Source organism: Apus apus, chromosome 2, assembly GCF_020740795.1.
Source record: "Apus apus isolate bApuApu2 chromosome 2, bApuApu2.pri.cur, whole genome shotgun sequence".
Classification (NCBI taxonomy): Eukaryota; Metazoa; Chordata; class Aves; order Apodiformes; family Apodidae; genus Apus; species Apus apus.
Window position 1 is genome coordinate 20,936,732 of NC_067283.1, and position 23,892 is coordinate 20,960,623.

Genomic DNA, 23,892 nt, shown 5'->3' on the forward strand with positions numbered 1-23,892 from the left:
CTCACTCTATTTACCTTGTCATATTTAGGGACCACATCAAATAGAGTCCTATTTCTTTCACTACATAACACTAAGATTTCCCTCCACAAATATTTCACAGTCTAAAGCAGAAAGACTTAACAGAAAAGGAAGAACACATTCAGCTCCTCACTATAATGAAAAATAATAGAATGGAGAAGGGAAAGATCATGAAGACATTTTATATGACAGTTTCAAATCTATTTGAGACATTAAACCTAGATTCACCACTATGTGAAACAGCTTGGGATAATTAGCTATGTATTGTGTGCCATTGATATGTCTTGGCATTAAGGAATACAATCAGACTGTAGTGGTCTAATTTAGGGGAAAATGATGGCATGATTTGTACATTACAGGCAATATACGGCATCTACCGTGTTAGCAAAAATTAATTAAAATTAATTCCTCTTTGATTTCAGGAATCTTCAGTTTATATTCAGAAGATTTCCATATGAAGTCCTTGCATTTTGTTTTACATTACATGTAAACTCAAGAAGTATTTTGAATGCATTGATCAAAATATGAATTGCAGCCAGTGTAAAAAAGACACCTTTAGAGCTGAACATTTTCTTGTCTCCCTTTTGGGTGAGGGACTAACATGTACAATGTTGATCAGACCTGGGCAGCAGCCACACTAAAAACTTGTGATGAAAATTTCAAAAATATCAAAGCCACTTGAAACTATTCAAGATTATTTTTTTAAAGCAATGTTTTGGGATGATATTTTAAAATGAAATGTTTATATCTTAGTTGAAAATTTAATTGGTTTTGCCTAGCTCCAGATATATTTTGAAGAAATTATTACTTAAAGTGCCACAAATGTGAAATAGAATCATCATGCAAGTACTCACGATGCTAATTGCCATGTTAAAATTTGATCTTCTCTTGTATTGATTGTGACCAGATTTCCTCCTATTTCTCTACAGAATTCTTCAGCCTCAAACCAAGACTTCTTTTGGTTTCCCTCTCTCACAAAAAACTGTTAAAAAAAAAAGGTAGAAATAAATTACTGAATGTGCATAGTTTGACTTATAAAAGTATGTACTTACCTATGTAGTTAAAATAAGTATCACAGGAGTAACCGTTTTGTTTTGAGACAATATAACATCTGTCAAGACCTATAATATTAAACATTAGTAAAGTAAAGTGTAAGTATTTTTTTTTCTTAGCATCCTCTGTTTTAAAATATAGCAAGAGTAGCATGAAATTCTGAAGAAAACAGAAAGTATTACAATGTACAGAGAAGGAAAAAATAATGTATAACTTAACAGGAACTTTAACCACTCAAAGACTCCAAGAAAAATGGAATAGCTGAGCCCTAGTATTCTGCAGTTGAAAGCAGGAGATTTTTGAGAAATGGAGGGTGGAGGGAAAATCAAGATTTTGGAATAAAAAACACCTTTCTCTGTTGGACAGTGAAAGCCATTTTGCAAGGTACTAACTCTGGCTGAGGAAGGGGTTTTTGTAAGGTAGTGCAAGCCACATACACATAGCATGACTTTCTACTATGAAGTACACACACCCTTGAAGTAACATTTTGAGGAAAGGGAAATTGTCAATTTGGTTATTGACAGAAACAATGTTAGTAATAATAATTGAGCGTGAGATAGAAATTGGATCCCTGATAAACACAGGGCTAAAATAATCTCTGGTCTCCCAATGAACACAGTCTCAAGAGAGAAAATGATAGGGCACTTATGTCAAGACCTGGAAGAGCAATATTGCATATTTACTTTTCCTTGACCTATTTTGCTCTTTCTTTACTTATTTTCTTTACAAAATTGAGATTTTTTTAATGAATTTTTAACCAAAACAAAAGAATGCACAAAACCTTTACTTGCTGAAGTGACACCGACATCAAACTAACCCTGGATCTAAAAGTATCACTGGAAGTATCATGGACTGTGTGAGAAAAGGTTGGCAAAGGACCAGACCTCCATAAATTTTCTCTTAGAAACTTTATCTTATACAAGTGATACTGCCAGATCTTGAGAGGCAATTCTGTATTTTTCTGAAATCTGAGATTCCTGGAAATAAATACATTAGGTGAGATTCTCACATGGTATTTAAATAAAAGAAAGCATATTTCTAGCATGCTATTTTTGTGGTTTCAAATGCTTCATTGTTGACTTTCATTATATTTGATGGATTTCTCTCATGGATTTGTAGACTCAGTATCATGGAGATGGTCCTTCCCAAAAAATGACCCAACACTTGAGTCCCTAACTACTACCATGACCCCTGGGCTCTCCCATGCTCAGGCTCACAAGGAAGGTAGACACACACTTACTTTTAAGCATGAGTCTGCCCGGGAACCTCTGTCCCAGCCTTCAGCACAGGCAGCTGCAGGTACCTGTACCAGAGAAGGGGGAGGCAGGACTCCTGCTGCCTGTTGTTTGCAAAGAAATTTTGCTGTCTTCTCACAGCTGACAACATCCCATAATCCGGCTGTAATTCCAGTTCCCATGGCAACACAGCCTTGCTCTTTTCCTTTGTAATATGGAAAATAAATTAATAAACCCAGAGTCTCAATTACTCTCTAAGAAATGAGAGCTTTGCTCTTATTCATAAAAAAAAAAAACTATAAGGAAGATGCAGAATACACAGACTAAAAATGATCCTGGATATAAAATGATTTTTAATACCTCCTGCTATAGCCAAGATATGAGTCAATGACTTTTACAAACACAGCTTCCCCAAAAACAAGGATGTGCAGCTTTAGAATACAAATCATAGAATCATTTCTCACATATGGACCTTATGGGTCAAAAAAACTCTGTCCATAATAATTTTTCTCAGTCCATTGAGTTGTTGTTAACTGATGTTAAAAAGTTGAAAAAATGAGACCATGGACCTTGTTAACTCCTGCACAGTATTGCCTTCAGACTAGCCCATTAAATATCTCTTCTTGTACAACTTCGCAGGAGTTTGGCTCACGCCACACCTGACACTCAGCTGTAAATGTGTTTCTTACATTGGCCCAAACATAAGGTGTGGTGGTGTTGGCCACCCACACCTACAAGCACAAAAGAAAGTGCCTCCTGTACTCTGTAAGACCAGGGGATGACAGGCAGAAGCCTGCATGAATTCCAGCTGCACTCCATCACAAGGCTTGAGCTTGTGCAGAGTTTACCTGGCATTCCCATGTTCCAATGTGTGAAGAGAGGAGTTTCACCACTGGTCCACTTGAAACTCCCTTGTTCTTCTGTGTTGGAGAGACCAATCCAGAAATATTTTTCAGACCTCAGCCCCATCAGACTAATCAGAAAGGCTTGCTCATTTCTAAAGTGGAAAACAGCGTTTGTTCAAACCTACTACCTTGCAACATTAATCCAACTGGTACAGATAGAGGTATCATTACCATACTAGCATGACCCAAAGGCAATAAGTCCTCAGACAAGTTCAGGCAAAACCTGAGCAAGCTTTTAAGTGTGCTCAAAAGAATTTAATAAAGGATGACTTTCTTCTTTCAGCCAAAGACATCTTCTCTCCTTTCCACCCAGTTCTGTGAAATGTTACAAATCCTTGCTCACATAGGATTCTGATTGAATTCTACTATTTTCCTTGTCTTTCCAAATCTTTGAGGTGCTTCAAACAGATTGCTGAGTCATGACCAAACTGTCAGCTTTGCTATCCATCACCTCTGAAGGCAGTCATGTTCCTCAGAGACCATGGAGTCTGCAAAGCCTGACTAAGATGTGGGTAGGTTAGAGATGATTCATGCTGTCTGTAGTAGGGCATGTCTTGGGGAAGACTTCCTATATTTATTCAGAATTTGGCTTAGCAGATAGTTCAGGAAAATATTAGTTGTTAAAGCTTTCCATCAGGAAATAGGTGAAAATTGTAGTAACTACTTTACAACAGAAAAAAAAAAAAAAAAACAACAAAACCAAACAAACAACGAAAAAAAGGAAAAAACACCACCCTCCCCATCCCTGAAAAAAGCTAGAAGCTGCTTTAATTAGGAACTGAAAGACAGAGAAAAATTATTAACTTAAGAATCCCCAAATTTTGGAAATTATTTTAATAGAGTAAGTAGAAAACCCTAAAACACTGAGTCTTTTTTTTCCCTGCATGTATAATTTTATTTAACTTACTACTACAAATTTTTTGAAAAGCACTGACAAAACACTGGGAAGAGGTCAAAACATGGACAAGTTTTGCAAGTTTTTCCATCAGAAACACTGGTTTTGAAGTATAAAGAAAAGATACTTTCCTACCTGCTTTCCACTGTGGCTAGATGAGCTTTGCTCTGTTCACACATCTTACTTGCTTCTGAGAACATCAGCAGTGCAGAGCCCACCAAATAACACTGGAAATCATATCTTTTCCAACCCTGTAACAAACATAAGGATCTTAATGTGAAACTGAAAGAGACTTCAACACAGAAGACAAGACTGGGCCAATCAGCTAATGAACAAAAGCTGGGGTTGTTTTGCTGTTTGGTCCTACAGAAAGCCTTTTTATTTAAAGGATAACATTAAGATCTCAGTTTTAAACTTTTTAATGCGTGCATGACTTTATAAAGGGAATTGTGACTGTGCTACTTGCTATCACAGAATCACAGAATCCTAGGGGTTGGAAGGGACCTCGAAAGATCACCTAGTCCAACCCCCCTGCCAGAGCAGGGTCACCTAGAGTACATCACACACGAACGCATCCAGGCTGGTTTTGAATATCTCCAGTGAAGGAGACTCCACAACCTCTCTGGGCAGCCTGTTCCAGTGCTCTGTCACTCTCACAGTAAAGAAGTTCTTCCGGATATTCCTGGTATCAGTTCCCAGAGCTCTGTAAGGATTATGCAAACTGCACCATGCAAAGCCTGTAACTCATTCAGGGAGGAGCTGCAGCTTTCCAGAACTGCGGGGTCTGACTTAAAGAAATACAAAAATATTGCAATATGGAAATGAATTGACATACAAGCACAGCTCCTCAAATCTGCCCCTGCTGTAGCTAAGTGGGATGGGTCAGGAGACTTTCTGAGCCAAGACAGTGCTTGTTTTGAGGGAGGATAGAAAGGAGTAATATCAGTAATTCTTCCTGCTCCTAGACAGATGTATGCTGACTAATATAGATATAAAGATTTTCTGAAGGGGTAAATTCTGAAAAAAATTACTAATTTGGAAAAAAAATAACCTGCTGATATCACTCAAAGGCCAACTAAGTAGTCCATCAGTAGGAACATGGTAGAGAAAGGCTGCTCCTTTTACATTTTGAAATTATTTTCTTTCTTTTTTTTATCATTATTATATAGTAAGGACTTTATAATAATTCAATAGACAGCAGATCTGAGAGAAGAGACAAAGTGACGAGAGACAAAGAGACAAGTGTATTGTTAAGCTAAGAGGATAAACAGAGAGAATAGTGGTGACATTATGATTTAAAATATATATATAATTTTTTCACAGGGTGGCTCATCTGGGAATGGAGAGAAAGGCAGTATTAATGTAAATTAATGTTGACTTTCTGGAGTATTTCAGAGAAAAATGAAAAATGCACATATTAGTAAAATGCTAGTAGGAAAAGAGTAGGTTTCTTCAAGAGTAGATTTTCTAGCAGATGTAAACACAAAGACATTACAAGAAGCAAGAACCAGTACATTTTTTCCTGTTCATTTTTCCAAATATAATTTTTTAATGAGAGAGCATTTACTTTCTGACAGCCTGGGTCCTCTATTGTCTCTTTTTCTGAGGACTGTGATGAAGGTTTCTTTTTACAGATGTAACCACGCTGCTTATCACAAACATCAGCTGCCCAGTATCCATCCTACAATAGCAGGGAGAAGAAACTAATAAAAAAAAAGAGCATTCATAAACATAAGGAAACTAGTGTTTTCCTCTTTCTTCACTACAAGACCCACTGAAATGTGTTGCTTAAGAAGGCTAAGGGATCATTTCTGGAGACTTATTTTCTAAGAAAAAATAGACACACCTGTCAGGATGGGTTTAAGACCCATTTGATGCTGTTTTGAGATGAAGAAGGAAACAACTGCTTTGTTGGAGTCTCAGCATTACTTGCTGTCATAACTTTCATGAGGGATTTGTAAAGATGTATCTCATCTGAGGCTAATAGGTCTGCATTTATAACAATGTTATTTTACTACACTTCTGGCAAAAAGATCAATGAAGCTGGCATGACGCACATCTGAGTGTGCTGCAGTGAATATAGCTATTGTACTCATCAAGGAGAAGACTCTAAAAATGACTGGTTTCCTTTAAATAAGCAATTATCAAAAAAATAAAATTACAATAGGAGCTTCTTTCCCCTATAAAATGTAGTTTTGGATAAATTCTACTGATGTATAATGTTGGTAAGCATCAATACTCTTCTACGATATAACAGGTTTTTTCAGTAATAACATTTTCATAATAGCATTTTCAATTTGAAATTTAAAAATTATTATACTTTTTGTGTGTATGTGTGTCCACACACGTGCATGTAGATGTGTAAAAACCCAAACAACTACATATTGCGTGATAATAATGTGCATGAATCAAGCAGTCAGAAATACTGTAGGGTTTTAGGTGTTTGATAGGTAGGTGTAAGTGCTCTTTCTATGTCACAGCTGCAGACACATGCCCTAGTGCCAGCTCTCCATGCCTCAATGTCACTTCGCAATCAAGTGTCACCGAAGGACGTAATGATCTCTCAGATTAGAAAATGAGGTGAGCAAATAGCATTTAGGATAATCACACAATGCATTAACTAGCTCATCCCCATCCATCTCCCAGAGCTACAACTTTTTTCATTGCTGCAGTGTTATAAAGAATCTAATGCAAAAATTGTGGATCAGACTTTTCACCAGACAAGAGGTTTCTAAAGGTAACACTACCAAAATGCCATCTCTCTGTTTCTGATCCCTTCTGTCCTCTGGACATCTCTTCTGATGGATGCCAAATGTGTGGGGAAAACTGTTTTAAGTTAGCAAGAAAAATTACTCCCAAGTAAGTTTATAACGGCAAGAGATTTCAGACTGATGTAGCTATTTGCACTACTATAAAAAGACTGGGCTGTTATACCTGTCCCTTCATAACAACACAGTCCTCCAGACCATTTGTGTAGGTGGGATGCCTGCGCTGCCATTTGGTGAATGTCACAGGAGTCCCGTCACTCCACTCAAAATAGAAGTGAGCTTTCATGTCGTTGAGACCCAGCCATAGCTCTTCTGTTGGCTCTGAAGCATGAAAAGAAACAGTTTTCTTCATGGTCTGCTATGCAATACAGAGAATGTTTTCACACCTGGAGCAAAGAGACTGATAAACCTGGGATGTGGTACATGAGATGTACTCTTTGTGCTTTAACAAAAATGCTGGTTTCCTCTCAGATCTGCTGAAAGAGATGTCTTCATCTGTACCAAAAAGCCGTAAGATCCCACCCAGAAATATGTAGTTTAATAAATATAAGGCTCTCCATGGCTGGCAGAAGATTTTTACCAACTTCCTGAGTATCTGATTCAGAACAACAAAATGGTCCCTAGCGTGGAAGGTAGGACAGGGAGTGTCCCACCTGTCAGGATGTCATACTGAGCTCAAGCCATGAAGACATCTGTCAATATATCTCCTTAATGAGGAAGCATTAGAGGGCTTGTAATGGCCCACCACAGCTGTTGACCGAGTCCAGCACATGCAGTAAGTGTCAGAACTGGTTACTACAGGTCCAAGGAAAATCAGAAGTTAAAAGGTGCTATTTTCTTAGAAGGATATACAGCTAGAGGCTAGTCTCAGCAAGAGTTTTTAATGTCAGTGAGAAGTTACATTTCTTATAGGTTTGGAACTCACTTCTGAAGATATTAAATACAGAATAAAGGTGCCCAAAGTGCAATTTTTTGAGAGCTTTACATATCTCTATTTTTTTTCCTTTTCCCACTTTATCAGGTTTACCATGTAGATTATTTCTTGATTGATATGAATATACTTTAATGTTTATGCAACCACACCGACACAAAAGAATGCCATCAGTTAGATTAAGCCTTCCCCTTGTGACAAATATTAAAAAAAAAAAAAAACAAAACTTAAGCCCTGCTTTTATTTTACAGATGGGGCAAACAAAATTCAGACCTACATATATACTCACTGTAACCAAGCTGTGACACTAGAAAGCTGTATTCAGCAATGTTGTGCACACTTGCCAAATCTCCATCTTGCTTCTTACATGAAGTCAGAGCATCTTTCCATGTTTTGAGTTCTCGTTGAAGGCTGTAGCAGTGCCCTGCATATGGCAACCAACCATCTGTGCACTTAATAGCTCTCAATTCTTCTAAAATTAAAGCACAATTTTTCAGAGCAATTTTACAAGAGGAAAATAAAGGACGCTAGAATGACGTCTCTCAAGCACTCTTTACAAAAGTACAACTAGATGAATAAACATAAAGCTGTAGTTAGAGATGCAAATACATTCACATGAAAAACAAACAGCACACTATGCTAAATATGCAAATAGAATGATGTCTCCTTAAGCAAAGAATCATTAAAAGATGCCCCTGTTGGGTCAGAGATGCAATTTGAAATGATGCTCTGGGAGGAAAGAGACCAAAGCAGACTTGAACCTCTCCCATCTTTGCCCTCCAGACCAGTTTGCTCAGTGTATCCTGGTCTGCGCTGCCTGTGGTGGCTGACATCAGGCTCTGCCTCCGGGTCAATGTCTTGTTGCAAGCACACACATAATTTTCATATATGGAAAAAGCTTGCAGTAATTTTTTGGTCACTGCAGGTCAGCAAATGGTGCAAATCAGTGCAGAGCCAGTAGTTTTCTTTTCATATTAACTCTGTGGTTTTTTTATTACTTCGGTACTTAAATATCTTTAGAAGCTCAACTTAAGCTTGTTTTAAAAATAGACTCCTCAATTTCTTTTTGAGGTTACTACTTTAATAAAGATTATCTGAATTTATTTATCTGCTATTTGTTTAATGTAATATTCCCAGATGACAGCCTCCAGCAGATCCCTCCTACACGTGGCACATCCGTAGCCTTGTTGTGTCACTGAAGCCGTGGGTCAGGGTGGCCCATGGATGATGGCCTGTGTGAATATCACTGTTCCTCCTGCTCTGCTCATATGAACCCAATGCATTGCATGCTGTTGTCATCAGAGGGCTGTTTGCATTAATAGTAGAGTAACTGCAATTGCTCATTTGGAGCAAATGATAAGCATAAAATCTCTACTGTATTTATGACTGTATTTATGCAAACTGGATGGCTGGTAAATTGGATGACAGAGCAGCTTCTATGTATCTTGCAAGAAGGAATGACAGAGTGATGGAACAAAATAACAATATTCTCCTACGAATGGTTAATACACAATCGGAGGACAAAGGCAGAATATTAAAGTCTAAGTGTGCATGTGTAGCTGTGTTTTTCAAAGGTTTTTATCATCTTGGTTGAAAAATAATGCTTCATGCCTTTTATCATTTGCAGATCTTTACAGAATGCTCTTTCTAGAAGTAAAAAAAAAAAAAAAGGCACCACTTTTTCTCTGAATAACCTACCTTTGGGTATAGTGTCAGACTTTGAACTGAAATTTCTCTTTTTACAAATGTAGCCAAGTCTCTGGTTACATGCTTGGTTTTCCCATTTAGCATTCTTTTTGGGATTCATCACTCCACAGATTTTCCCAGGCAGCAGAAAAGGACTTCCTTTGAGTAAGAGACAAAATAGAATCTCACAACAAAAACAAAACAGTAGATGTCTTGAAATATTGTCGTCACAAAGAAAACACGAGACCACAAAAACAACAAAACAAACAGAAGAATTGCCCACATGTGAGGAGCACCACAAACCTATCTCTGTCTCCCTTCCTTGAGCTGGCCCAGTGCAATTTTTCATAAACTGCTGAGGAATTCTGAGCTGGCTCTGTAAGCCTCTCTATAATATTCAGAATTTCTCCAGACAACATAGTGCCATTGTTTTCTAAATATTTTGCTGCTTTGGGAAGATTTTATTTATATTTATAATATTGAAAAACATGCTATGAAAAAATTCTAGTCTCTGATCTGTAGGCTTATACATCACTACAAATTACATTCTGCTTTCATAAACAAGCTCTTAGCTTAGATAAGAAAATAATAAAAACTGCTATAGCTGGTCTCCACAGTACACTTTGTATTTGAGAACTGTGCTTCTAAAAATTAATATCTAGATCTTTAGCTATTGTAAATCAACACAGGCTTTCCTGAAATACAAGTAGCTAAGGTAGTTTTTATTAGTTAGTGTCTTAACAGTATCTGTTCAAAGAGTACAGAATAAATTGTTATATTTCTTACCTGGAGCCCAGTTTAAATACCTGAAAGGGCTGCCCCCAGCCCATTGCCATCCACTGTTGAAATTCAAAGCATTCAAACCAATCCAGAATGGAAAACTGAAGTTTTTTATTAGTTCTATATTAGAAAAAAAAAGTTAGCTGTATCTCCCTATCCTCATCCTTAACAATTTCATCTTAAATAAATAAAGCCAAAAGTAAACAATTTCTATTTTGCAGTTTAAACCAGCCCAAATCTGGTACTTTCTACATTTCCACAGATTAAAAAAGCAAGTATGTAAATGAATAAGCATTGATATAGCAGAGATCTCGCTAGTTATAAAGGCAAACAAACATCTTCTTTCACTGTTTATATAAGATTTTACTTCTCCCACTTTCAATCCAACATAAGAGAGGTAAAAAAAAAATATATTCTTTTCATTAGGGAATTGTGCTAAAATATTTCTGTAACATAACATATACATATATTTCATGGAGTAATGTTATTACAGAAACAATGTGCCAGTCAGTTACTTCTAGATGTTTTTCTGTCCAGTGGTTTCAAAGCCTTTGTTATGGCATTTAGTACGAAACTGATACCATGAGACTCGTATCTGAAATCCACGGGAGTTACTTGGAGTTTATGTATGCATATGTACCCATATTAGGATCAATCTAGTCACCAACATATGTTCTCCTTGAAAGATCAATAATTCTTGAAACACAGTAGAAAACGGAAATTTAAGAACTAGATCCTGCTCAGGAATGAGTGCACCAGGATGAAGGCAAGTGGACAAAACCCATTCCCTGGAACAAGATGGAGCAGAAGCAGTAGCTCCTGCCTGGAGCACAAAGCTGACATGGGGCAGTTTCCCTCCCTGTAGAGTTTTGGGACCAATCCTTCATAAAAGAACGCCAACCAATGGAAAGGCAGTTTAGACCATCTCCTTTTTAGCAGCTTATGAACCACCCCTGACAACCTATTTTCTTCAGTGAGACAGAGCTTTAGGGGCAGCACAACACTCCAAGATATTTTAAGGTTTTTTTCTCTGTCCTTTTACCTCCTATATATGCCTGCTCATGTATCTCTGTGATACTTAATAGCTCTGCATTTTGCTGCTGACAGCTTTTCCTTGCTTGGTGCCATGTTAGAGCTGATTCTGAGTTTATCTGATAGTGAACACCACCAGTTGAAACATCTTCTGTCCAAAATCTTTCTGTGTCATCTGGAAAAAGAAGTGAAATAGAGCACTTCTGTTAACATGTTGACATTGCATCAACCAAAAGCCAATGAAGTATGTAATGATGCAAGTCTCTAAAAAGGAACAGTATTAACCATATGCTGTCATTGGTTTATAAGCACCAGAAAACTTGAAATCAGAATAGGCATAGCTTCTTTAAAACTGTATTTATTTTTTTGTAATTAGAATTTTTTTTTCAACCTTCTAAGTTTTTAGAAGGGAGTGAATGTGTTTCCAGTATTTACTTTTAAATTTACTTTTACACAAAATGTAGCACTAGGTAAACCAACCTTATCTGTTTAGTGAATATAAGAGATTCCAGGGTGAAGTCAGAGGAGAAAAGCAAGTGTGTAGATGGACTATATCCCTAGAGGCTCTTCATCCTCATAGGGCAAGAAACTCCCTCTTAGCTCACCATCAAGAGAAGCAGCCTTTTCAAAAACAGCAGAATCTGGCCCTTGACAGCCCAAGGAGCTGTAAAAGCAGTCTTTGGAGCACCTATGTGCACGTCAGGTGCAGTCTTTGTTTGCAGAAAAGCTCCCCAAACCTTGTGAAACTGTTGTGTTTTTGGGAAGCCAGTTGGTGAGAAAAATTAAGAGATCTGTGTGCTGAGGCAGAGGAGTCCAAACACAGGTGAGGTGCAGAAGGTAGTACAAACATGGGAGAGGAGGATCATTTAAACAGCAGCATTTTTGTGTAGGCTGGGAATATGAGTCAAGAACAAGAGTGGAAATGGATGTTAAGGAGAGAAAACAGTATCTAGCAGTGAGAATTGACCTGCAGGACTTGTCTGAGGTATAAACAGCAACAGTAATTTTTTTAATCGAAAGTATCAGTCTAAATTCATGCTGGTCATGCCATGCACTGGAGTTACAGAAAATGAGACATCAGGGAGCCTCCTCCCCTCTCTGGTCCACAAAAGAGACATTCACTTCCTGTTGCAGAATGGCTTGAGCAGCAGGGCCATGGGCCCTTGCTATCTCCGCGAGAGGCCTTGAGAGTGTAACACAAATAGCAGCTGTACAAGCAATCTCTTTTTTTAGCCTAACACAAGTATAAACAATGTCTCTGTTAGCTTAAACTAACTCAAGGACAAGGTAGAGAAGTAGAATAATAGAAAACAAGGAAGAACCCTGGAATTCAGATGTGTGTTGCTATCCAGTAAACTCACTGCAAGTAGTTACCGTCCAGTGAAATCACTACAAGTAGTTACTATCCAATGAATTCACTACAAGTAGTTACTATCCAATGAATTCACTACATGTAGGTTTGGAAAAGGGTATAAAAGTAACACTGTGTATTCAATAAATCGGAGCTTGCTTTATCAATCACATTGATTCTGGACTGCTCGCTTCCCTCGCCGCCGGCAGCTTCCAGCAGGTGAGTCAGACCCTGGCTGGGCTGGACAACACTCCAGAGGCACCTCTTCCTCTCCACTCAATAGAGAGGGAGCACCTGGCTACTGGGGCTATTGATCAATCAGATGATTTTCACTGGGGCTGCTCTGACAAGGTTTGTCCTGAAGGTGTGTAATTGGCAGCTGGAAATTAACCTGGTAGCTCAACAGATGTCTTTCTCAACAACACTTCCTGACAAGTCAATTAATAAAGTGCAGGACTTACTTATTAGTGGACAAAATCCATACAGTTTATCAGCATCAAAGTCTGCAGTTGTGGCACACCAGAGCCAGCCATTTGGTCTACCAGCATCTGTGCACTCATTGTACTCTTTGCCTTCATATTTGAAAGGAAATACACACAGCTGTCCATTGGCATTTCCTTGTAACGTAAAGATTGCTAGGGGGAAGAAAGTGTTAAGAGGATGTATGAAAATAATAATAAAATAATAAATATTACTTTCTAGTAATGGATCTAGGTATTGGTATATCTGTATATCTAAACTGAGAGGTCACACCATCTTTTAAAATTATATTCTATCATTTTTACCCCTTGTGTCGCTAAAGATTTTAAATAAAATGTTGTGTTAGTAAAATCTGGGTTTTGAATACTGCATTTGGAGTTTGATATCTCTACTTTGCAGGCAAGCCAAATTCTTTGATGATAAGTTGATGATAATTTAGGAAAAAAAAATTCACAGAAAGAGTGCTTAGACACTAGAATAGGCTGCCCAGGGAGGTGGTTGAGTCACCATTCCTGGATGTGTTTAAGGATCGTTTGGATGTGGTGTTGGTGGATATGGTTTAGGAGAGAACTTTGTAGAGTAGGGATGATGCTTGGACTCAGTGATCCCAAGGGTCTTTTCCAACCTGAATAGTTCTATGGTTCTATGAATCTGTGGTTCCTGAAGACAGAATAAACACAAGTAAATCTCAGACAATTACTTTATGTTGTTGTATTCTGTACAGCTCAATGGGTTTGCTTTATCAGTCCATCTTTTCACTAACTATTTAAAGAAAAAGGATAGCTGACCAGAGATAACACAGACCATGTTGTCATGAGCATATTTACACAGTATTTTAGGTTTCCATTGCACATTTCTGCACTTGGATAGGTCTTGCAGATTCTCCCTCAGCTCAAATTCTCTAAGGTTAGAAATGCTTCATTTTTTAAACCACCACAGTGTTACAGGAGTGTTCTTTTATGCTGACATTTCTTGTATATGCTCTCAAGTTCACATTCATGAAAAGACATTAATCTGCCCGGTTCTACATACATTAATGCTTTACCATTTTTCCCTATAGCTATACGCATAAGTGATACACATCTTCAGACTAGAAGACACATCCAAGGATGTTGACTTATAATACATAACAAACTCTTTACATCATGGGTCAGATCTGATCACAAATACAAAAATACAAAATAATCTATCTATGCATTAAAACTGTAAAGCTGCCCAAGAAAAAGCATTTGCATATCTAGTTTAACACAAAACCAACAGGAAACTTACCCAGTGACTGTAATGGACCATGCACGAGGGAAAGAAAAGCTAGGAACCTGGAGAAATTCATTGCAAATGTAACTTGCTTTTCATTCCTCTATCAAAAGCTAGAATGTAAGACTGGCAGTGTATAAAATCCTTCTGAGTGAGGACAGTGACAGGTCCTTCTCTGTGTCAAAGGGTTGATGGATAAACCTCTGTACTCTAAATAAGGAAATATCCTGTCACATGGTATTCTGAAATAACTCAAATGCACATTGCAAACACTGCTCTTTTTGAAGAATGAGTTACTTCCAAAACTGAAGGATAGAGAAACTACAAGTGGTGACATTTTTCTTTCTCTGGGACTTTACTGGTATTATATATGGGTCCATTGTTGAGGTGCTACAGAGGACAAACCTCTAAAAAAGCAGTTTGAGTGCTAGTGACAAGAACCTGCAGTGAAATATCACTGATTAAAAACTCACTCTCTGCTTTAACCCTTACATCTCAGAAAGAAAGGAAGACAAAACCCCAGTGGTTCAGCACATCACAATAATGTCATCACTCTGTGTATCCAGAAGAAAGCAAGCAAGTTTTACGGGATCTGCCGTATTCAGTGCATTATGAATTCCTGTTCACTTTGAGGGCTAGTTTTGCTATTTTTCCCTGCACTGTTACCCTGCTTGCTTTGATCACAGTTTGAGGCTGGGCTGTTTGTAACTACTCGTTGAAGATCTGAGAGAAGTGAAGTTGTTCAGTGCTATAGCCTACTGGGAAAATTCCTTGTAACCAGAGGGAAACTTTTGCCTGGAACACATTTCTCAAGCAGAAAAGTGTGCTAATCTGTCTGAAAAATTCCTAATGAGGATGTTCCAGGACAAAGACAAATGTAAGGTAAATTGAAAAAACTTTTAATCTGTGAATAAACTTCATCTTCTTCTGAACATTTATCTTAGCATGGCAATTCTTGTGCAACTATGCTGAAAGGCTGTTCTGGCAAATATTCATATGCAGACAAGTCCTACTGTTCCTTCTGTTTATTTACATCACTGAAATTTAAAGAAGTTGTGAAAATAAAACTGAAAAAAGCAAGAAGTTAAATAGTCACTTCTATGGAGGCTGAACAGATGTAATATGAAAAGTAATTATCTTTAATTTTTCATAAGGTGTTAGAGGAAATTATTGCAAGACCTTAGAAAGTACTTAATTGTTAGGAAGTACTAAGAGAATAAAACATTTTCAGAAAAAAAATTCTGGATTTCTGTAAAAGTAGGAATTTAATAAATTGTTTAATAATTGCTGTTGGATTTGCAGGTGACATTAGAGGGATTAGTGTGAGCAAGGCGAACAAGAGTAGCCCAAAATCATAAAGCTGAGTGATGCCACAGACAACAGTGGGGTGGAAGAGAAATTGAAGCTGAGTGTACTGAGTGAAACCATATTTCAGATATGTCTGCAATCAGAAAATGAAATGGCTCCCAGAGAGAAGATCCCAAGGGAAAATAGCTGGAGGATGCAATTACGGCCTAGTTCCCTTCTCCGCCTCTCAAAGTGCCAGCTGTGTTCCAGCTCAAACTGGATGACAAGCTAGTGCAATGCTTGTCTAAACAGATGCTTGTGAGGATTCAGCTCCTCAAGGCTGCAGAGCAATGGGGGTAAATCAGTGCAGACACTGAGATAGGCTGGTAGGATCGAGTACTTCAGAGCTGCCCCTTTCACATGAACAACCAGCTTGATGCCTGTTATAAAATTTGGGGGCCAGTGTCCTGCATGCTGCTTTTCCCTTGTGAAATAACATGTTCTTACCAGTGTGCTAAATTCTTTATTGTATTTACAGCAAGAAAACACAAAGAATATAAACTTCATTACTTTTTGTTATTATTTATGTAAACTTCCCAACTTGCTCAGTAGAGCCTGTGCAGCCTAAAGAAGGCACATTGCTTGCTGGGGTTAAGCACTCTTCCCCCTAAAATATTAAGTGTCTAAATTATAACTGAAGCTCACCTATATGCTGTTTTGCACTGCTTTCCATCGTATTTCTGACATCTTAAACAGTCTTCCTGCAGATTCCTAGTACGGTATAATCTGTTGCACTCCTTAGTTTTCAGTTCCCTTTTCTCACATTTAAAAATGGCAAGTGCTTATTCAAGCTGAATTCAAAATGGCAGGGAGAGAAGCCCTCTGTGTTATTAACAGAGTTATTGCATGGACAGGAGCACCTTCCTTCCTCTTTCTTCTCACTTGATTCCTTTTATTTATTTCAAGGTATTAACAAAAAGGAAGAACACAAGTTCAAGGAGTATTTTAATGCTACAGTTTGCAATCATATAAAACTGAAAAAATGCAAAAACTTACAGTTGACCTTCATATCCTTTGCTGGTATTAACTACATTTTCCACAGCAGAAAAAGAAAATAAGGTTTTCTTTCCCAGAGTAAGTATATGAAACACCATCTTATAAGTGTTATAGTTATAAGGAACAATAAAAGTGTTGTTCTAGTAGAGTCTTTGGGGCAAAACAAGTCTAAGATTGCAACAGAGTTCAGCAGTTTTATTTTTTTTTATTCTTTGCAGTGTCCACAAAATCATAGGAATACAATTCTAAATAGTAATCACACTTCATTGAACATTCATTCTCACTAGTTGACTTTTATGGTCCTTTTTCAGTACTTTATTTTGTTGTTGACAAGATTTTAGCCTTCGTGCTTTTGCTGAGGCACTTGAGAATATCCTGACTGTTACAAAACTATAATATTAATCCACTAATTCTGATTTTGTGAAATATCCATGATACAAAAGAGGCTGCTGGTGTAAAAGGAGAAAAGGGATTATATTTAAGATTCCTGATATCCTCACTAAAAAGTTTTAACAGAGAGACATTCTTTAATTTCAGCAATTTCTTGTTCCTCTGCATTGGTACATGCCACAGGACCCATTCTCACCAATTCTTCAGTCACAGACATATCATTCTAGAAGTGTGTCATTGCCAGAATCTGCTGATAGTTGTCTTTGCCTTTTTCTCTTGTAGAAGTAAACTGACATGCCAGCTCCAAAAAGAGTAAGAATAGCCAAGAAAATGAGTGGCCAAACAGAAAGATGAAAGGGTGGGTGAGTCTTTTCCTTGCCTGAAATGAATGCATTAGACTGTAAGAAGCCTTGGTAATTTTTGTTCCACATACAATATGAAAAACAAGATGATGTTCTCTCCTGCCCCAACTTGGAGTCTGTTCAGTGGAAATCTGAGCCCTGAGTGGTTGCTGATCAGTAGCCTGGTCCCTGTTACCAAAGCTAACATTGTTTTGGTGGATCTGGATCACAGCAATATATAATGCATGCTTGTAAAAACTCAATGCAAATGCATGCTTTAGATATGGATATGGAATACTAATTATTTGAAAAATATATTTTCAATATTCTAATGTTAAATTAATTACAAAAGTATGTATGAAATAAATTTACATATATATCTACATAGGTTTTAACAGTCTATTTAAAGCTCTCTGTGCCTGTCCTCAAAGTTAGTCACAAGCTGGATCTCTGTTGAGCTGGTCAGTTCGGGGTTAGCCCGGCAGCAGTCCAGCCCACCAAGAACACAAGTGTTTATGTGCATGTAAAAGGCACCATGGGATTACCCTGTGTGATTTGTAAACATGTATCCCAGGAAATCACAGCAGGACTTGTTCTCTGGAAGGGGACAATTTGGGAAAACTTATTATAAGTGTTTATTTTATTCAGGTTTTTATTAATTTTCTTATGAAAGCTCTTACCTTTTTGCTGTACAGGACTCTCACTTGGCTCAACTTCAATTAATATCAAAGAGAAACAATATGACACTTCATTAGAATTTACAAGTTTTACTATTTTGCTAGACTTATACAGGAACAAAAGCCCCTGAAGTGTTACTATTTCATTAATAACATATATGTCTGTTATAAAAGACAACATAAGTGAGGCAAAAAAAATGTTCCTGAGGTTCTACCTTCCCATTTCACTTTACCAAACCATAATATTCAATCATTTAAAAATTTATATTGTTTTTATATCTACCAACATTCAAATACCTATTATTTTCTATGTTCATTTGAAAATATCTTCTCACATTTCTCCTTAAATATTTATTTTATTTTACTAAGAGCACAATGTACAACTCTGCAGATTAACTTCATGTAGCACATTTTGCAGAGCTCTGCATGTCCAGAATGATTCTGTTACAATTAAATTTAAGATTCTTGAATGTCTTCCCTGGATAAATGCCCTCTGAATCAAGGCTGTAATCTCTCAACTTGCTTATGCATAAGAAAGAGACAGAGAAAAAGAAAATAACTTTTTGACATGCAAAAAATGTTTGACACTCAGAAAAATTAAGCATATTGGATGTTCTTATAATGTAAGAAAAACTCTTCTGAGTCAAAGCTCCCTAAATTACCAAGAAAATATTTCTCCTCTTGGCTTTGTTGCATTACAGTTTGCAAACACACTTGCTATCCAGGGGAGAAATTATAAAGGCAAAAAAAAACATAAAATGAAATAAAAGCAGAGCATAATGTAAAATTATTAGGAATGAAGCAAGAGGATCCCCTACTAAGGCAGGAAATTATTACGTATGAGAGCATCTTATAATTCAATTAGTGGATTTTAGTGTTTCCTCATTATTTTTGTACTATATGGGATGGAATATAATTTGGATACTCTTAGAACATCTTTAATGGGTATTAACTGATTTACTGCCATGTCCATTTGCTGATTTAAGCAAGAAAACTAAGTGCATGAGAGATTACTGTTTCTTGGTACATTTCAGTTTGCTTTTTTTAATTAAAGACTATGTTTGCAAAATTATTAAAAGCCAACCTCAGATTTTCAATTATTTTTCTGTGAACTACTGTGTCTTCTGAAGTACTGAAATCACATCCTTTCGACGTTTCATCTGAACAAAGGAATCTTAAAAATTCTTTTACACAAGAAATGAGGCTTTCAGCATAGGATGGAGATGTTTCCCATGATTCACTGGGGACAATGAACAATGCGAAAGCTGGAAAATTAAACCTGATCTCACAGTCACTAAAGATGAAAGTATGAAAGTTTAAAGATGTCAACCTGCCATTATTCAGGTAAGATTGATTTTAAAACCTGACTTAAGAGAATGAAATGTTAGTGCTCTCTTTCAGATAGTTATATATATTTTGTCTCTCCACTAGAGAATACCATATGTGAGTTTTTACCTCTGAAATATTAGTCTGGCATATACAGCACTGCATGAAATTTTCCAGAAATGCTGATAAGACAGCTTCTGTAATGTCTTGAAATTTTCATTTAGTAGGGAAGTACTCCTTATATTATTATTGCAACATAAACAGCTGGCCTTTTAGTATCCCTTATGCATTGCTGATTTTAAGGTTATTGAATGAAGCCCAAAATTAAGCCAAATTTTGACATTGTGCAGTAATACATTTTTTGAGTACAACAAACTTACAAAGAAAGCTTGATTATTTGCATTTATTCCTTGTAAGGGTAATAACTGTTCCAATACTTAGTCCCTGGAAAAGTTGTGAGTTTGCACTAGTGTTTGACAGATGCAACACCAATGCCTGTGTTAGATATTGAAAAGTTTTCTGAAAGTCTCATTCTCAAGCTAGGATGTATACAGCACATTCCCATATTCCCATGTGAGTGCAGACAGTGATGTGAAGAGCTCACAGAGTGCAAAAACAGGCAATTACAAATGTTTAGAAAAGTGAGATATGCCAAATGAAACTGTCAGAAACAACTTCCAGACGTGTGGGGTGCTATAACAGTTACTAGTAAATAGATCTGCTCTGTCTCTGAGGTCTGAGTCACTGAAGGCTTACCTTTGGGTTTTTTGCAGATAAATCCTTTTTCAGAAGAGCAATCAGAGTTGTCCCAGTAACCAGATGGTGCAGTCATTTCAACACAGTGATGCTCCACACTGGACTCTTTCTCCTCCCAATTGACAAAGTCCAGCACAGCATTATCTAGCCACACCCACTGTCCTAAAGAGAAACGTACAGCACAAAACAAAACGTATATTTTTACTCCTTCATTCAGCAAATTACTTTAAAAATGTAATAGTAATCCACTTTTCAGCAAAGACCACTTCAGTTTTTGTGAAAATACAATTATCCTTAGTTTTCTCATATTAGGAAAACATTTCTAAATTAAATATTGAAAGTATGACATTACCATCCACATTTCGGTAAAGTCCTATCCAGAAGCCTCCCACTTTATTTCCAAGTGGTTGTATTGTATGGATCAGAAAGTCAGATTCATCCATATTTTCTACTGAAACCAAGGTAGCACCTGAAAGGCATTAGCAAACAAATAACCATTACCTATGTGAGCAACTATCGCAAAGAACCCTTCTTTCAAGCCTGCACAAACAACAAAACTTTTGAAAGTATTATGCATGCTACTCTGCTGGCATCCCCCTCATTGCCTTTTGCCAATGACAGAGCCTGGGAGGTGCTTAGTAGCCATGGCCCACACCCACAATCCCCAGGATGGTGACCCAGAAGCTGGGAGCTGACAGGGAGCTCCTTACCTGGAGAGGCTGCAGCCCCTGGGAGGACAGATGGCCCCACAGAGTTGCTTGTGCCAGTTTATTTTCATTGTGTCTGATTAGCTCAGTAGGTAAATAAAGTATTTCTATTTATCATTTTTTAATCATGTTTATATTTTTATGTGAGTTTTTTATAAACTTTTGTACACATCATGTCAGTTGATGATGAAGACTCTCACCTAGCTCAGCACACTCTAAGGAGGCCACTGCCCAGCTTGTCCCAGCTGATGCTTCGAGGTAGTAGCAGTGGCCACCATAAGGGATCCAAGCTCGGAGTTCTGGTGCTTCAGGGCAGTCTCCGGGCAGCTGAGCAGGGTCAGTAGGAGCCATAGCTAGAGAAACCATATGATATGAAATTGATATTGCATTACGAGTAGCCCATAAGGTAAAATATATGTGTAGAAAGGGTGAGATTTTTCTTACCCAGCTTTAACTATCTGGGCATTTACTCTGGACTATTCCTACAGGGCCTCAGCTCAGAAAACAGGGAGGCTGAGGGACTCAAGAGTGTTAAACATCTTATTTGTCCAATTACATTTTTTAGGACAAGGAAATAAATCACATCCTGCAGTATCTAACTAACTGCCTTGGCAGCACTATGAGGAAAGCAAACCCTTAGGAATGGTTTAGATCTGATCACATGTGCTACTCTAATTCAGTTGTATCAGTCTACTCTGCATATGCAGAGCAAATTTAAGGCTGGAAAGATTAAGTTGGAAGCCACTTTCAAGTGGCAAAATCTATCTTGTATCTAACAGCAGGAACAGGCTATAATATGAATTTTTAAAACCTCAAGGAGGGAAAACAACACAATTCTACAAGTTCTACAAACAAACATACCTCTGCATACCTCTACAAAGAGTTAAGGTATCATTCACTTTCCCACGGCTCCCACACTTACATAAAAACTGCTTTAGCTTTAGCAACAGTGAACAGAATCAAAACTCTGTCCTGCATTTTGGTTCAGTGACACCTGTGTGTGAACTTCTCCAGCTGCAGCCCATACAGTCAGTGCATGTTCCCAGCACTTATTTATATTACACACAATCAGAAGTGTGATTTATGCTCACATCTCAGAAAGAGCGAAATACCTTGAAGATCGAGCTTCATCTTACATAGTTAGGACTATCATGAAAGCAGTGCAGCCAGATCCATTTGTACAAGAGGCTTTCATGTGCCTGAATTCATATACCATCCAATAGCAAACTTCCAAACTCTACGGGGAGGTAGGCAGTATCTTGAAACATACTCCTCTGAGGGTTTTAGCCCAAGCCAAAGCAAAGTCTTTAGGATTAGTAAGACTAATAGAATTAGGAATGTGTCTTTAAAATTGTGTCATTATTTTGCTTACCATCTGAAGTCTTACAAACTGAAAAGTAGCTTTCATTGCAGGATGATGTTTTCCAAGTACCATCAAGATCTAGGTAGACACAAGCATTTTTCTCCTTTGGTTCTTCTGCTGCCCATTTTGTGTACCTGGTTTTCCAGTTATCTGTCCATTTGTGATAGCTGCCAGTCTGAAAAAAAAGCAGTTCTAGGGACAGTTTATTTACATAAGAAGCTCTGACAAATAAACATAGTGTCCTATGTCTATTTAAGTTTTTCAGGAAAAAAAAGCCCTTTGCTACTCTGATTTGTAAGCACTATTCACTGTTCAAAACAATAACACTGGGTGCTCTGAGTTATGCAAGAACATGGTGAGAAACTCAAATGAGTCCTTCTTAAGTCATTTAGTAAATCCTGTATCAAGAGAAGAAATTACAGAGAATTCATTCCCTCTGCTCTGCTTTATTTAAATTAAAACTGGGAGTAAGGGTTATTTAACATTAAACAGTCAACGTAACCTTAACATTTCTCTCTAATACTCACAATAACTTTTATTACTATAATAATAGTTATCAGCAGCCCTCTATCTAGCAGGAATTTAGACTGTCAGAATGGCCAATGGCTGCTTCATGGTAGCTGCACATCCTGGCTTGTGACTCTCACTCTGCACCTTTCTTTCTTTCACCATTTCTAGAGCTTCCTGCTTCCACCTATTGCTTCCTGCTTAACCTTTTCTGTGACCCTTCACTTCATTTGGTGCATGAAAGTCTTTGAGTAACTCTAACAAGACCACTTGAAATATAAGCATGTATACAGTGTTCAGAGTACAGTTTTTTCAGCACTGTTAAAAACTGGGCACCCAGCAGGTACATAAAGAGCAGGAGAGCTCACCAAGAGCCTGCAACTCCCATCTGTCCAGCACTTACAGGACTGCTCTTTAGACCGATCCATACAGGTTTTCCATATTTCAACATCTGGATCCACAAGAAGGAGTGAATGTAGGCATCTGAAATGCTGGCAAGTTCTGCAGATTTATCTTGACAATTTTTTCTGGCCTCTTCCCATTGCATTTCAGATGAGATGATTGAGTAGCTACTGTCACCATAACGGACAAAGCCAGAGGATGGATTTGTTGTTGGTACTTCATACTGGGTGGTAACTAGGGAGAAAAAACTGAATGGAGGAATTCAGTCCACACCACTCATCTCCAGCATGGAAGACACCAAAAAGCTCCAGTATTAGCTGTAAATCAAAATCTTAATCTAAGCTCATGAAAAAGTGTTAATTAAAATAAACCCACCACAAAACAAAACAAAACACAAAAAACCCAAAACAAAAACAAACAAACAGATTATTGCTGTAAAACATGAACCAAATTTTGTTAATTTAAAAAGCAGAGGGAAAGCCTGGATGCCCCGAAGTAGAGAGTGTGCCTGGCCTGACTCATGCAGACTTAGGCTCATAAATCGGACATTTTAGTTCCCGTGCTTTAAGATATTTTTACTTAATCTGGATATCTGAGCATACACTTATTTCAGAGCAGTGTTGTAGAGGACTTAGGACTGGATGTTTAAGGCATTTACTGTTGTACCCTGTTATCACAGTCTGAGATATTGA

At 37.5% G+C, this 23,892-nt stretch overlaps 1 protein-coding gene across 2 annotated transcripts in view; it reads right to left on the reverse strand.

The window, feature by feature from the left end:
• Positions 1 to 23,892, reverse strand: part of LOC127380496 (macrophage mannose receptor 1-like) — a 62,072-nt gene that overhangs the window by 19,549 nt on the left and 18,631 nt on the right. Inside the window, exons 18-34 of one of the 2 annotated variants that reach the window (XM_051609506.1) lie at positions 23,202 to 23,434; positions 22,301 to 22,466; positions 21,129 to 21,281; positions 20,574 to 20,690; positions 20,222 to 20,383; positions 18,143 to 18,175; positions 13,116 to 13,289; positions 11,314 to 11,478; positions 10,278 to 10,391; positions 9,504 to 9,650; positions 8,095 to 8,277; positions 7,041 to 7,195; positions 5,674 to 5,787; positions 4,242 to 4,357; positions 3,155 to 3,303; positions 2,312 to 2,511; positions 873 to 1,000 (exon numbers count right to left, since the gene is read on the reverse strand). In XM_051609506.1, coding sequence (XP_051465466.1) covers positions 873 to 1,000; positions 2,312 to 2,511; positions 3,155 to 3,303; positions 4,242 to 4,357; positions 5,674 to 5,787; positions 7,041 to 7,195; positions 8,095 to 8,277; positions 9,504 to 9,650; positions 10,278 to 10,391; positions 11,314 to 11,478; positions 13,116 to 13,289; positions 18,143 to 18,175; positions 20,222 to 20,383; positions 20,574 to 20,690; positions 21,129 to 21,281; positions 22,301 to 22,466; positions 23,202 to 23,434 — 2,509 coding nt within the window. The remainder of the gene's footprint in view (positions 1 to 872; positions 1,001 to 2,311; positions 2,512 to 3,154; positions 3,304 to 4,241; positions 4,358 to 5,673; positions 5,788 to 7,040; positions 7,196 to 8,094; positions 8,278 to 9,503; positions 9,651 to 10,277; positions 10,392 to 11,313; positions 11,479 to 13,115; positions 13,290 to 18,142; positions 18,176 to 20,221; positions 20,384 to 20,573; positions 20,691 to 21,128; positions 21,282 to 22,300; positions 22,467 to 23,201; positions 23,435 to 23,892) is intronic. The other variant, XM_051609505.1, reaches the window with a different exon arrangement.